This window comes from Triticum urartu, chromosome 2A (genome assembly GCF_056163025.1).
Source record: "Triticum urartu cultivar PI428250 chromosome 2A, HENAU_Tu73, whole genome shotgun sequence".
NCBI classification, from domain to species: domain Eukaryota; kingdom Viridiplantae; phylum Streptophyta; class Magnoliopsida; order Poales; family Poaceae; genus Triticum; species Triticum urartu.
In genome coordinates this window covers 749898592-749913915 of record NC_141874.1, presented here as the reverse complement: position 1 = coordinate 749913915, position 15324 = coordinate 749898592, and the positions used below count along the sequence as shown (strand labels likewise).

Here is a 15324-nt window from a genome sequence, read left to right as displayed (position 1 = left end):
TGTTTTTTCTTGTTTGATTTTAGATATTTTTTTATTAATGAACAGTTTTTGAAATTCAAAAATGATTTAAAATTTTGAATAAATTCCTTACTCGTGAAGATTTTTTGTATTCATGACCATTTTTAAAAAATTGTGCACAATTATAAACTTGTGAAAAAATTAGATTCATGGATATTTCTTCATATTTTTGAAGATTTTTTAAATTAAGTACAATGATTAAATTCAAGAAAGTTTTTAAAGTTTGTATGAAAATTTAAGAAAAAATTGAATGTTTTTATTTTATCTTAAAGTGTTTTAATGGAATGTCGGCTATTTGAGACCCACGACCCGCCCATACCCTTACATGCAGGGTCCACTTCGAGGAAAAAAAGTGAAGCTTTGTTAGGGCATCTCCAACGCTGACCCGCAAACCAGGCACCGCATCCGTCTGCAAATTGGGGGAACCAGTCCGCCTACATAGATGCGCGGGCCGACCATCCAAAGCTATCTGCATACATTTTAAATCTAGTTTCAACTAAGTGGATGAATTTCATCAAACACGATAGAATTTATCAAAGTTTAGATGTAAAATAGCACAAATCATCCATACATGGCATGCAAATAAGTTTATACAATAATTGTTCAAATTCAACGAGGTTAACCGAATGTTCAACAAGTGTTTCATGGATGGATCATGTTGTTCCACATATACTGCCCCTTGAGCTTCATCCAACGATGTATGTGCGTGAATGGTCTGCACTCTGCTTTGTGGTACATCACAACAACATGTAAAGCAACACTGAGTGAATGAATGAATGAATCAACAAGTTGAGAAAGAAGAAGCAATTTTTACGATCTTCTGATTGCCGCGTGCAATGGCCACATTGCCTCTATCCGATCAACCGCGCCATAAAACTTCATGACGGAGTTTTGGATGGTGTATGATTGATACGCTAACGACTTCACATTGCGTTCATGAATGATGTGTATGTCAATGGTCGTAATGTGCTTTTGCGCATGAAACGGACCATGCACGCGCTACCAAAAGAGCCCTCTTCTGGTCCTGCCTATGAAGTCTGCAAATAAGGCCAACCCGGATCGCACAACAACTCATTCACCATGGTCAAGTACTCCACCATCCTTCTTACTCTAAAAAAACAATAGGAAGTTCGAAAATACACTCAAAAGGATTTGACCGAACACATGTCGTGCATGATGTCCGCCATGGACGTCGGTTGCATACATATGGGTGGTGGCTGCGGACGTTCGGCAATGGCGTCAAAGGAGGGGTTGCAGATGCAAAGTAAGGAAGGACAGCAGAGTGAAAGAGAATGGGGTCGGGGAGGGGGTTTGAGTTGGTCGGAGTTGGCCGGGGTTGTCGGAGTCCTACGTGGACGTGGTCCGAAATCCGGTGAAACCCCCAATTTGCTTTCAATTTACAGGAAAAAGCTCGTCCGGGCCGGTCGATAGATGCAGGCCTGTGTTGGATGATAAAACATGTCCAATCCACGCGGTTGCGGGTGAAGCTTAGTAATTGTAAGGATTTTTTTTATCTCAGAAGCCACATGTCCAAATGAAACTCCTCTCAAAATCTTGTGCCCCTGTTTCCGCCAACCCCGCCCATAGTTTAGTTGAGAGGATCCATGTTGCGTGTATCTTATGAGAGCGTGCGAGTACAGGGATGGTTTGTGGCAGCATGTGCTTAGATTCATGGTTTGTTTGTACTATATTTTTTATTTTGCTCAAAACAAGTGACGACTCAGTAGCACTCTTGGACTGGAAGCAAAGTCTTATTCCTCCATCGTACAAGCAAACGACCGTACGTGTCAGCGCGCCCACGCCCACACACGGCTCAGATCAGATCAGATCAGAATGTACATTGCCAAAGAAAAAAAGTAAGTAAAATGCGGTAAGCCCAAATTCAGAAGTCCGACGAGCTAGGCGAGCGGCGCCGGCGAGGTGATGCACACCAGCCCAGCTAGATGGCGGCGTCGTCCCAGGTGGCGGCCCAGTTGGTGGCGCTGCCGACGCGGGGCATGGAGTTGATCTTGGTGAATGCGTCGACCTTGAAGTTGGCGCCGCACATGACGCCCTCGCTGTCCACGCGCGGGAACGCCTTGAGCCGGTTCATGGGGTGCTCGAAGCTCTTGAGCCCGCCCTCGCTGTGGAACATGCACCCGGGCGGGAACGGCGCGTACGACCGCCCGCACCCGGCCTTGGCCACGCCGCGGTCGTCGCAGATCACCACCGACCCGTCCGCCGCCACGCCCCAGTGCAGCGGCACCCCGCCGTCCGTGCTCTGCGCCGCGAACACCGCCGCCCCCGACCCCGACCTGCCGCGGTTGTCGAAGACGACGAAGGCGAAGGAGCCGGACAGGTCCTTCACCACCTGGTCCGCCGGGTAGGGGCCCCGGTCGCGCAGGGTGCGGTAGGCCTCGATCACCAGCAGCGCCTCGTTGGTGGAGCGGCCGGTGAGGCCGTACTGCCGCATCAGCGCGCTCAGGTTGTCCAGCGTGCCCATGAAGACGCAGTAGATGTCGTCCAGCCCGCAGAACATCCTGCGCACACAGAAATTCTTAGTCTCCAGGCATTGTTGTTGGGAGCGATTTGGGTGATGAGAGATGGTGTGGTTACCTCTGGTAGCCGGCGGCGGCGAGGTTGCGGGGCTGCGCGGCGACGCAGGCGAGGGCGGCGCCGCCGCCGAAGGAGGTGGAGAAGGCGTCGGAGGGGTGGGCGGCGTGGAAGTCGCGGAGGATCTCGTCGGGGTTCTTGGGCTTGGCGGTGCTGCCGCGCGGGCTGTTGAGCTCCTGCGGCGCGTGCGCCACCTGCTTCTGGAAGATGGCCAACATGTTCACAGATCAAACTAGTACTTGTTTCTTGCTCGAGCTGGAGCTGCTGTTGCTCTGGAGGCGACAGGAGGAGAGGAGGACGGGAATGGCGAATGGAATGGAGGTTGAGGATGGAGATGGGCGCCTGTTTTATAGCGATTTGGGATGGCACGAGCCGGAAATATCGGGTTGATCGGGAGTCAGTGCTGGTGATGATGATGTGAAGGACGGAATGGGTTGAGTTTGGATAAAGATTGCTCACCGGGGTGAGGTAGCGGGGATAAGATCATCACGTACTACTCCGGTACTAGTTTAGTTTACCCGGCAGCTAACCGTGACGTGACAGCAGTAGCAACGAGTGCTACTTCCTTCCCCGGTTGGGTTCCCCCAGCCCCAGGAGAGGAGGCGATGATGGCGCAATCCGGTGGGTGGGTGGGTGCGCTCGCAAGTCGCAAGTCGCAAGTTGCAGCATCTTGTCGACGGTTTCGCCAATCTTAGCAAGTGATGAAGTAAATTACACTGCAGATCGTTACTCTGTCTCTGCAAGTGATGAAGCAAATTACACGGTTTCGCCAATCTTACCAAGTTGCAGCCCCAGTAGTATTTTTTTTATGAAAAAGACCAAAATCTGTTATAAAAATTGACTAATGTAAAAAACTTCAAACATGGTAAAAAAAATGTGGTTTCTGAACCATCGAATGATCACTACCGTCGACAGAACGCAGCATTGTTGTCGTTGCTACCCCACTAGAGCTGCCATGGCTTGGTTGATGTCAGCTGTGAACTTTTCATCCATGTATCCCTAAGAACCAGCCTCCTTCTTTAGTAAGTCATCATTGTTGAACGCTTGAATTAATCTGAAGCACCCAACACTAGATCTTATACTCGTGGTTGCACAACCAGAAACCATAACCTCGTTGCCATAAGAAAATGACACGAGTCTACGCTAGAGTTGTCGACTCCTTACCGACAACTTGAGGATGTCCGAAGTTCGGATGACCAGCTCAAAGATGCCAACCGTCTATAGTCCTCGCAACGAGGACTAAAATACCCAGACTTCAACTGCTAGCCCAAGTCCAGACACTAGAATTTTCCTCTCCGGCATGGGACGTCGGAGCCGAGGGGGAGACAGATCCATGGCCTTGCTAGAGAGAATGAGTTATTAGAGCATGTACATCTCGGCGCCTCAACCCCGCCTCATCCGTCTGGGCGGGCCACCCGGTCATTGTCCAGTCATGATTTTTTGACCCAGACGGTCCCTTAAACGCCCGGGTTAACCGGCAATCCTCATATCCAATCCAAATATGAGAGGGATATAGGGGCACCCGAGCGTGCCCGCCACGTCGGACCCAGCCCACACTGGCCCACCCTGACCTCACATAATTTTCTTCTCATCTGCTCGCCGGACCAAACCCTAACCACTTCACTCTCCTCCCCTCCACTCCCCTCCGCCACCCAAACTCGTTTCCGACTCCTTCCGTCCGTCTCCGGCATGGCGGGCAGCGAATCCGAGTCCTTCACCTCCAGATCCGTCGACCCCAAGCTCATCCCACGCGCCCTCGAGGAGGAGATAGCCGTCCGGCTTGCGCTCCGCCGCGCCCGAGAGGAGACCCGTGCACCGCTGCACTCGGACTCCTTCCACCGGGAATCCATTGCGTCCGCCCAAAATGGTGCATGGATTCGGCGCTAGGCCAACTGTAGTTGCCTCGCCGGAGGACGTGCGGTCCTTCGGGCGTCCAAACACGCTGGCGGACGCGCAACCCCTCTGTTGGTGCGCCGAGCATCGCGACACACCATGGGGCTCGTTCGACGAGAACATGGCACGACGTGCCCACTGTGTACAGCACTGGGCGTTGGAGGCGGCGGTAGCCCTCGTGGCGGTGGACGTCGGCGAGGCGGAGTCGCATTCTTTGGCTCCCCGTATGGCGCATCAGTCCGGGCCCCGCAACCGCATCATGTGGACGTCAACGGCTCGTCTCCGGATGGGTCTGTCATCGATCTGACGTCCACCGGCACCCAACGAGTTCCGGGCTCCGGCGAGGAAGAGTAGGGCATGGGAGGCGGCGGCGCCTTGTGTCCCGTGAGCCGGCTCGTGTCCCATGTCCTACTCTACCTTGCCGGTGACCGGACCAACACTCTGAGGGGCGTAGCCAGCCGCCGAACATGGCCCTGACGGAGCTAGGCGGGCAGGGAGCGGAACCGGATGCAGCTCTACTCAAAGATTGTTGCGTTACCTGTAATAATATAGATTTAAGGTTTCTAATTTAAGGTATAAAGATGTGGGATGCATTTTTTAGGTGTGATCGGTCATGCGAGTGAGGGAGGAAAAAAACTAAACGTAATTTATAGATCATTTATTCGACGGATTATTCTGCTATATACACGTACTGAGAGCAACTCCAATGGGAGGACCCATTTTGTCCGTTTGGGTCATCCGGACAGAAAACTTGGCCCAACGGGACGACCCAAACGGACATCCGTATCCGCCTGCTGTCCGTCCCCGACCCAAACCTGACCCAAATCTGGGAACAAATGGGTACGAAGCGGACGCTCTCGTCCACCGCTGTCGCCCGCTCGTGTCCGCCCCTGGTCCCATATGTCAGCGATTGCAACGCCCGTAGCAAGGCCACCGGTGCTGGTCTCCACCGCGCGCTCGGCCGCTCCTCCGCACCGCAGCAAGGCCACTGGCGCAGGTCGCCGACGCGCACTCGGCCGCTCCTCCGCGTCGCAGCGAGGCCGTCGGCACAGGTCGCCGACGCGCTCTCAGCCGCTCCCCCGCGTCGCAGCGAGGCCGTCGGCACAGGTCGCCGACGCGCGCTCGGCCGCTCCCCCGCGCCACCGCGAGGCCACCGGAGCAGGTCGCCCCGGCGCTTGTGTTGGAAATATGCCCTAGAGGCAATAATAAATTGATTATTATTATATTTCCTTGTTCATGATAATCGTTTATTATCCATGCTAGAATTGTATTGATAGGAAACTCAGATACATGTGTGGATACATAGACAACACCATGTCCCTAGTAAGCCTCTAGTTGACTAGCTCGTTGATCAATAGATGGTTACGGTTTCCTGACCATGGACATTGGATGTCGTTGATAACGGGATCACATCATTAGGAGAATGATGTGATGGACAAGACCCGATCCTAAGCATAGCACTAGATCGTGTAGTTCGTATGCTAAAGATTTTCTAATGTCAAGTATCATTTCCTCAGACCATGAGATTGTGCAACTCCCGGATACCGTAGGGGTGCTTTGGGTGTGCCAAACGTCACAACGTAACTGGGTGGCTATAAAGGTACACTACGGGTATCTCTGAAAGTGTCTGTTGGGTTGGCACGAATCGAGACTGGGATTTGTCACTCCGTGTGACGGAGAGGTATCTCTGGGCCCACTCGGTAGGACATCATCATAATGTGCACAATGTGATCAAGGAGTTGATCACGGGATGATGTGTTACGGAACGAGTAAAGAGACTTGCCGGTAACGAGATTGAACAAGGTATCGGGATACCGACGATCGAATCTCGGGCAAGTATCGTACCGCTAGACAAAGGGAATTGTATACGGGATTGATTAAGTCCTTGACATCGTGGTTCATCCGATGAGATCATCGTGGAACATGTGGGAACCAACATGGGTATCCAGATCCCGCTGTTGGTTATTGACCGGAGAACGTCTCGGTCATGTCTGCATGGTTCCCGAACCCGTAGGGTCTACACACTTAAGGTTCGGTGACGCTAGGGTTGTAGGGATATGTATATGCAGTAACCCGAATGTTGTTCGGAGTCCCGGATGAGATCCCGGACGTCACGAGGAGTTCCGGAATGGTCCGGAGGTAAAGAATTATATATAGGAAGTGCTATTTCGGTCATCGGGACAAGTTTCGGGGTCACCCGTATTGTACCGGGACCACCGAAAGAGTCCCGGGGGTCCACCGGGTGGGGCCACCTATCCCGGAGGGCCCCATGGGCTGAAGTGGGAAGGGATCCAGCCCAAAATGGGCTGGGGCGCCACTTCCCCTAGGGCCCATGCGCCTAGGGTGGGGGAAACCCTAAAGGAAGAGTCCTAGGGGGGAAGGCACCTCCTAGGTGCCTTGGGGAGGAGGGTTTCCTCCCCTTGGCCGCACCCCCCTAGGAGATTGGATCTCCTAGGGCCGGCGCCCCCCTAGGCCCCCTATATATAGTGGGGGGAAGGGAGGACCTCATACCCTTGCCTTTGGTGCCTCCCTCTCCCTCTCCAACACCTCCTCCTCCTCCATAGTGCTTGGCGAAGCCCTGCCGGAGTACTGCAGCTCCACCACCACCACGCCGTCGTGCTGCTGCTGGAGCCATCTTCCTCAACCTCTCCTTCCCCCTTGCTGGATCAAGAAGGAGGAGACGTCGCTGCTCCGTACGTGTGTTGAACGCGGAGGTGCCGTCCGTTCGGCGCTAGGATCATCGGTGATTTGGATCACGACGAGTACGACTCCATCAACCCCGTTCTCTTGAACGCTTCCGCGCGCGATCTACAAGGGTATGTAGATCCACTCCTTCCTCGTTGCTAGATGACTCCATAGATTGATCTTGGTGACACGTAGGAAAATTTTGAATTTATGCTACATTACCCAACAGTGGCATCATGAGCTAGGTCTATGCGTAGTTTCTATGCACGAGTAGAACACAAAGTAGTTGTGGGCGTTGATTTTGTTCAATATGCTTACCGTTACTAGTCCAATCTTGATTCGGCGGCATTGTGGGATGAAGCGGCCCGGACCAACCTTACACGTATGCTTACGTGAGACCGGTTCCACCGACTGACATGCACTAGTTGCATTAGGTGGCTGGCGGGTGTCTGTCTCTCCCACTTTAGTCGGATCGGATTCGATGAAAAGGGTCCTTATGAAGGGTAAATAGCAATTGGCATATCACGTTGTGGTCTTTGCGTAGGTAAGAAACGTTCTTGCTAGAAACCCATAGCAGCCACGTAAAACATGCAAACAACAATTAGAGGACGTCTAACTTGTTTTTGCAGGGTATGCTATGTGATGTGATATGCCAAAGGATGTGATGAATGATACATGTGATGTATGAGATTGATCATGTTCTTGTAATAGGAATCACGACTTGCATGTCGATGAGTATGACAACCGGCAGGAGCCATAGGAGTTGTCTTAATTTATTTATGACCTGCGTGTCAACATAAACGTCATGTAATTACTTTACTTTATTGCTAACCGTTAGCTGTAGTAGTAGAAGTAATAGTTGGCGAGACAACTTCATAAAGACACGATGATGGAGATCATGATGATGGAGATCATGGTGTCATGCCGGTGACGATGATGATCACGGAGCCCCGAAGATGGAGATCTAGAGGAGCAAAGTGATGATGGCCATATCATGTCACTATTTGATTGCATGTGATGTTTATCATGTTTATACATCTTATTTGCTTAGAACGACGGTAGTAAATAAGATGATCCCTCATTAAAATTTCAAGAAAGTGTTCCTCCTAACTGTGCACCGTTGCGACAGTTCGTTGTTTCGAAGCACCACGTGATGATCGGGTGTGATAGATTCTTACATTCACATACAATGGGTGTAAGACAGATTTACACACGCGAAACACTTAGGTTGACTTGACGAGCCTAGCATGTACAGACATGGCCTCGGAACACAAGAGACCGAAAGGTCGAGCATGAGTCGTATGGTAGATACGATCAACATGAAGATGTTCACCGATGTTGACTAGTCCGTCTCACGTGATGATCGGACACGGCCTAGTTGACTCGGATCATGTAATCACTTAGATGACTAGAGGGATGTCTATCTGAGTGGGAGTTCATAAGATGAACTTAATTATCCTGAACATAGTCAAAAGGTCTTCGCAAATTATGTCATAGCTCGCGCTTCAGTTCTACTGTTTAGATATGTTCCTAGAGAAAATTTAGTTGAAAGTTGATAGTAGCAATTATGCGGACTAGGTCCGTAAACTGAGGATTGTCCTCATTGCTTCATAGAAGGCTTATGTCCTTAATGCACCGCTCAGTGTGCTGAACCTCGAACGTCGTCTGTGGATGTTGCGAACATCTGACATACACATTTTGATAACTACGTAATAGTTCAGTTAAACGGTTTAGAATTGAGGCACCGAAGACGGTTTTGAAACGTCGCAAAACATATGAGATGTTTTGAGGGCTGAAATTGGGATTTCAGGCTCGTGCCCACGTCAAGAGGTATAAGACCTCCGACGATTTTCTTAGCCTACAAACTAAGGGAGAAAAGCTCAATTGTTGAGCTTGTGCTCAGATTGTCTGAGTACAACAATCATTTGAATCGAGTGGGAGTTGATCTTCCAGATGAGATAGTGATGTTTCTCCGAAGTCATTACCACCAAGCTGCTAGAGCTTCGTGATGAACTATAATATTATCAGGGACATATATGATGATCCTTGAGATATTCGCGATGTTTGACACCACAAAAGTAGAGATCAAGAAGGAGCATCAATTGTTGATGGTTGGTGAAACCACTAGTTTCAAGAAGGGCAAGGGCACGAAGGGATACTTCATGAAACGGCAATTCAGCTGCTGCTCTAGTGAAGAAACCCAAGGTTGAACCCAAACCCGAGACTAAGTGCTTCTGTAATAAGGGGAACAGCCACTGGAGCAGAATTACCCTAGATACTTGGTAGATGAGAAGGCTGGCAAGGTCGATAGAAGTATATTGGATATACATTGTGTTGATGTGTACTTTACTAGTACTCCTAGTAGCACCAGGGTATTAGATACCGGTTCGGTTGCTAAGTGTTAGTAACTCGAAATAAAAGCTACGGAATGAACGGAGACTAGCTAAAGGTGAGCTGACGATATGTGTTGGAAGTGTTTCCAATGTTGATACGATCAAGCATCACACGCTCCCTCTACCATCAAGATTGGTGTTAAACCTAAATAATTGTTATTTGGTGTTTGCGTTGAGCATAGACATGATTGGATTATGTCTATCGCGATACGGTTATTCATTTAAGGAGAATAATGGTTACTCTGTTTATTTGAATAATACCTTCAATGGTCTTACGCCTAAAATGAATGGTTTATTGAATCTCGATCGTAGTGATACACATGTTCATGCCAAAAGATATAGGATAGTAATGATAGTACCACCTACTTGTGGCACTGCCACTTAAGTCATATCGGTATAAAACGCATGAAGAAGCTCCATGTTGATGGATCTTTGGACTCACTCATTTTTGAAAGGATTGAGACATGCGAACTATGTCTATTGGTGTATACGCATGAAGAAACTCCATGCAAATGGACCGTTTGGACTCACTTGATTTTGAATCACTTGAGACATGCAAATCATACCACATGGGCAAGATGACTGAAAGCCTCATTTTCAGTAAAATGGAACTAGAAAGCAACTTGTTGGAAGTAATACATTTTGATGTGTGCAGTCCAATGAGTGCTGAGGCATGTAGTGGATATCGTTATGTTCTTACTTCACAGATGATTTGAGTAGATGTTGAGTATATTTACTTGATGAATCACGAGTCTGAATTATTGAAAGGTTCAAATAATTTCAGGGTGAAGTTGAAAGATCGTCGTGACAAGAGGATAAAATATCTATGATATGATCATAGAGATGAATATCTGAATTACGAGTTTGGCACAGAATTAAGACATTGTGGAAATTGTTTCACAACTAATACAGCCTGGAACACCATAGTGTGATGGTGTGTCCGAACATCATAACTGCACCCTATTGGATATGATGCATACCATGATGTCTCTTATCGAATTACCACGATAGTTTATGGGTTAGGCATTAAAGACAACCACATTCACTTTAAAAGGGGCACCACGTAATTCCGATGAGATGACACTGTATGAACTATGGTTTAGGGAAACCTAAGCTGTCATTTCTTAAAAGTTTGGGGCTGCGACACTTATGTGAAAAAGATTCAGGCTGATAAGCTCGAACCCAAAGCGGATAAATGCATCTTCATAGGACACCCAAAACAGTTGGGTATACCTCCTGTCTCAGAACCGAAAGCAATAAGGGATTGTTTCTAGAATCGGGTCCTTTCTCGAGGAAAAGTTTCTCTCGAAAGAATTGAGTGGGAGGATGGTGGAGACTTGATGAGGTTATTGAACCGTCTCTTCAACTAGTGTGTGGCAGAGCACAGGAAGTTGTTCCTGTGGCACCTACACCAATTGAAGTGGAAGCTTATGATAGTGATCATGAAACTTCAGATCAAGTCACTACCAAACCTCGTGGGATGTCAAGGATGCGTACTACTTCAGAGTGGTACGTGATCCTGTCTTGGAAGTCATGTTGCTAGACAACAATGAACCTACGAGCTATGGAGAAGCGGTGGTGGGCCTGGATTCCGATAAATGGCTCGAGGCCATATAATCCGAGAGAGGATCCATGTATGAAAACAAAGTGTGGACTTTGGAAGAACTACTTGATGGTCGTAAGGCTGTTAGGTACAGATGGATTTTAAAAGGAAGACGGACAATGATGGTAAGTATCACCATTAAGAAAGCTCGACTTGTCGTTAAGATGTTTTCCGACAAGTTCAAGGAGTTGACTACGATGAGACTTTCTCACTCGTAGCGATGCTAAGAGTCTGTTGGAATTATATTAGCGATTACTGCATTATTTATGAAATCTTGCAGATAGGATGTCAAAACATTGTTTCCTCGACGTTTTTTGAGGAAAGGTTGTATGTGATACAAACCGGAAGGTTTTGTCAATCCTGAAAGATGCTAATAAGTATGCGAAGCTCCAGCAATCCTTCTAGGGACTGGAGTAAGCATCTCGGAGTTGGAATGTATGCTTTGATGATGATCAAAGATTTTGGGTTTATACAAAGTTTATGAGAAACTTGTATTTCCAAAGAAGTGAGTGGGAGCACTATAGAATTTCTGATAAGTATATGTTGACATATTGTTGATCAGAAATGACGTAGAATTTCTGGAAAGCATATAGGGTTATTTGGAAAGTATTTTTCAATGGAAAGCCTGGATTAAGCTACTTGAACGTTGAGCATCAAGATCTATAAGGATAGATCAAAACGCTTAATGGTACTTTCAAATGAGCACATTCCTTGACATGATCTTGAAGGTGTTCAAGATGGATCAGTCAAAGAAGGAGTTCTTGCCTGAGTTGTAAGGTATGAAGTTAAGACTTAAAGCTCGACCACGGCAGAATAGAGAGAAAGGACGAAGGTCGTCCCCTATGCTTAAGACATAGGCTCTACAGTATGCTATGCTGTGTACCGCACCTGAAGTGTGCCTTGCCATGAGTCAGTCAAGGGGTACAAGAGTGATCCAAGAATGGATCACAGGACAGCGGTCAAAGTTATCCTTAGTAACTAGTGGACTAAGGAATTTTCTCGATTATGGAGGTGGTAAAAGAGTTCGTCGTAAAGGGTTACACCGATGCAAGCTTTGACACTAATCCAGATTATTCTCAGTAGTAAAACTGGATTCGTATAGTAGAACAGTTATTTGGAATAGCTCCAAATAGAGCGTGGTAGCTGCATCTAGGAGATGACATAGAGATTTGTAAAGCACACAAGGATCTGAAAGGTTCAGACCCGTTGACTATAACCTCTCTCACAAGCATAACATGATCAAACCCAGAACTCATCGAGTGTTAATCACATGGTAAATGTGAACTAGATTATTGACTCTAGTAAACTCTTTGGGTGTTAGTCACATGGGGATGTGACCTTGAGTGTTAATCACATATCGATGTGAACTAGATTATTGACTCTAGTGCAAGTGGGAGACTGTTGGAAATATGCCCTAGAGGCAATAATAAATTGATTATTATTATATTTCTTTGTTCATGATAATCGTTTATTATCCATGCTAGAATTGTATTGATAGGAAACTCAGATACATGTGTGGATACATAGACAACACCATGTCCCTAGTAAGCCTCTAGTTGACTAGCTCGTTGATCAATAGATGGTTACGGTTTCCTGACCATGGACATTGGATGTCGTTGATAACGGGATCACATCATTAGGAGAATGATGTGATGGACAAGACCCGATCCTAAGCATAGCACTAGATCGTGTAGTTCGTATGCTAAAGCTTTTCTAATGTCAAGTATCATTTCCTCAGACCATGAGATTGTGCAACTCCCGGATACCGTAGGGGTGCTTTGGGTGTGCCAAACGTCACAACGTAACTGGGTGGCTATAAAGGTACACTACGGGTATCTCCGAAAGTGTCTGTTGGGTTGGCACGAATCGAGACTGGGATTTGTCACTCCGTGTGACGGAGAGGTATCTCTGGGCCCACTCGGTAGGACATCATCATAATGTGCACAATGTGATCAAGGAGTTGATCACGGGATGATGTGTTACGGAACGAGTAAAGAGACTTGCCGGTAACGAGATTGAACAAGGTATCGGGATACCGACGATCGAATCTCGGGCAAGTATCGTACCGCTAGACAAAGGGAATTGTATACGGGATTGATTAAGTCCTTGACATCGTGGTTCATCCGATGAGATCATCGTGGAACATGTGGGAACCAACATGGGTATCCAGATCCCGCTGTTGGTTATTGACCGGAGAACGTCTCGGTCATGTCTGCATGGTTCCCGAACCCGTAGGGTCTACACACTTAAGGTTCGGTGACGCTAGGGTTGTAGGGATATGTATATGCAGTAACCCGAATGTTGTTCGAAGTCCCGGATGAGATCCCGGACGTCACGAGGAGTTCCGGAATGGTCCGGAGGTAAAGAATTATATATAGGAAGTGCTATTTCGGTCATCGGGACAAGTTTCGGGGTCACCCGTATTGTACCGGGACCACCGGAAGAGTCCTGGGAGTCCACCGGGTGGGGCCACCTATCCCGGAGGGCCCCATGGGCTGAAGTGGGAAGGGATCCAGCCCAAAATGGGCTGGGGCGCCACTTCCCCTAGGGCCCATGCGCCTAGGGTGGGGGAAACCCTAAAGGAAGAGTCCTAGGAGGGGAAGGCACCTCCTAGGTGCCTTGGGGAGGAGGGTTTCCTCCCCTTGGCCGCACCCCCCTAGGAGATTGGATCTCCTAGGGCCGGCGCCCCCCCCCCCTAGGCCCCCTATATATAGTGGGGGGAAGGGAGGACCTCATACCCTTGCCTTTGGTGCCTCCCTCTCCCTCTCCAACACCTCCTCCTCCTCCATAGTGCTTGGCGAAGCCCTGCCGGAGTACTGCAGCTCCACCACCACCACGCCGTCGTGCTGCTGCTGGAGCCATCTTCCTCAACCTCTCCTTCCCCCTTGCTGGATCAAGAAGGAGGAGACGTCGCTGCTCCGTACGTGTGTTGAACGCGGAGGTGCCGTCCGTTCGGCGCTAGGATCATCGGTGATTTGGATCACGACGAGTACGACTCCATCAACCCCGTTCTCTTGAACGCTTCCGCGCGCGATCTACAAGGGTATGTAGATCCACTCCTCCCTCGTTGCTAGATGACTCCATAGATTGATCTTGGTGACACGTAGGAAAATTTTGAATTTATGCTACATTACCCAACAGCTTGACCGCTCCTCCACGCCCCAGCGAGGCCACCGGCACAGGGCTCCTCCGCGCGCTCCCGCTGGGGCTCGAGGCCTGGACGGCGGCGCGAGCAGAGGATGGCTGCAGCAGAGGCGCGAGCAGAGAAAAATCTCGCGGGGGAGGGGATCCGCGAGGAGGAGAGGAGGGACGGCGCGAGGGAGAGAGGAGGGGGCGGGCGGCGCGGAGAGTTTGGGTCGACGTGCGTTGGATACAAGGCTTGTCCGCCCCATGTCCACTAGGCGGACAGGTGATCGAAACGGACACGAAACGGACCGTTTGAATCCTTGCGTTGGAGTTGCTCTAACAACTTAAAAAAAAACCTCCAGAGTACCAGTAAGAGAAGCGTTGCACATCACACGCCCCCAGTTTGATTAATTATCGAAACTACTCTTCACAGCTTCCACGTGATGGAAACGGAGGAGTCGCGGCAATTACCGCCGGCGCTGCGGAGGAAACGCCAAATGGAGCCCGCGGGCAGGCCGCCAGCCGCCGTCGGTTTCGTCCGGCGCCAGCGGTTTACGAAACGAACTGCCAGTGTTATCACGGCACCGGCTGCGTCTTCCACGGCACGTCGCCGTCCTGGCGTGTCACCCAACCGCGGGCTTCCTCTCGTCCGTCCGTCCGTCCGCCGCTCCGCTCCGGCCGTTGGGCCGCGTCGCGTGCGCCCGGCGTGCCACGTACTGCTCGCGTTTTTTTTTGAGCAAAACGTACTGCTCACGTGCACTGTCCCTCACGTCGTCCCCACCGTACTGGACAAAGCTTGCCGGACCGGATGGTGGGTGCCGCTGACATGGATGGCCCACCGTCGTCGAGTGCGGTCCGCGGGCCCGAAAGCGCGTGATCCAAGGCTGGGTGGGTGGGGGATGGATAAGGGCGGCACGGCGGCATGGTCGCTGGGGACACGTCACCGGCGCGTCGGACCTGCCACGATCCGTGGATAAGGTGGTAGCGCAGGCACGTACCAGCCGTGTCCGTTGG

The 15324-nt window shown here is 49.7% G+C and overlaps 1 protein-coding gene across 1 annotated transcript; it reads right to left on the bottom strand.

The window, feature by feature from the left end:
• Window positions 1–1750: 1750 nt before the first annotated feature.
• Window positions 1751–2940, bottom strand: LOC125540325 (stem-specific protein TSJT1). The gene is made up of 2 exons (XM_048703934.2): window positions 2614–2940; window positions 1751–2537 (listed from the first exon to the last, which is right to left on the bottom strand). The coding sequence occupies exons 1-2, from the start codon at window positions 2826–2828 to the stop codon at window positions 1958–1960; spliced, it is 795 nt and encodes a 264-aa protein (XP_048559891.1). The 5' UTR covers window positions 2829–2940; the 3' UTR covers window positions 1751–1957.
• Window positions 2941–15324: the final 12384 nt, after the last annotated feature.

Bases quoted from the DNA above. Each gene is read 5' to 3' on its own strand.
- LOC125540325 (XM_048703934.2), bottom strand. From the start codon at position 2,828: ATGTTGGCCATCTTCCAGAAGCAGGTGGCGCACGCGCCGCAGGAGCTC. The intron at 2,538-2,613 runs GTAACCACACCA...CTGTGTGCGCAG, and splicing joins GCCGCCGCCGGCTACCAGAG to GATGTTCTGCGGGCTGGACG.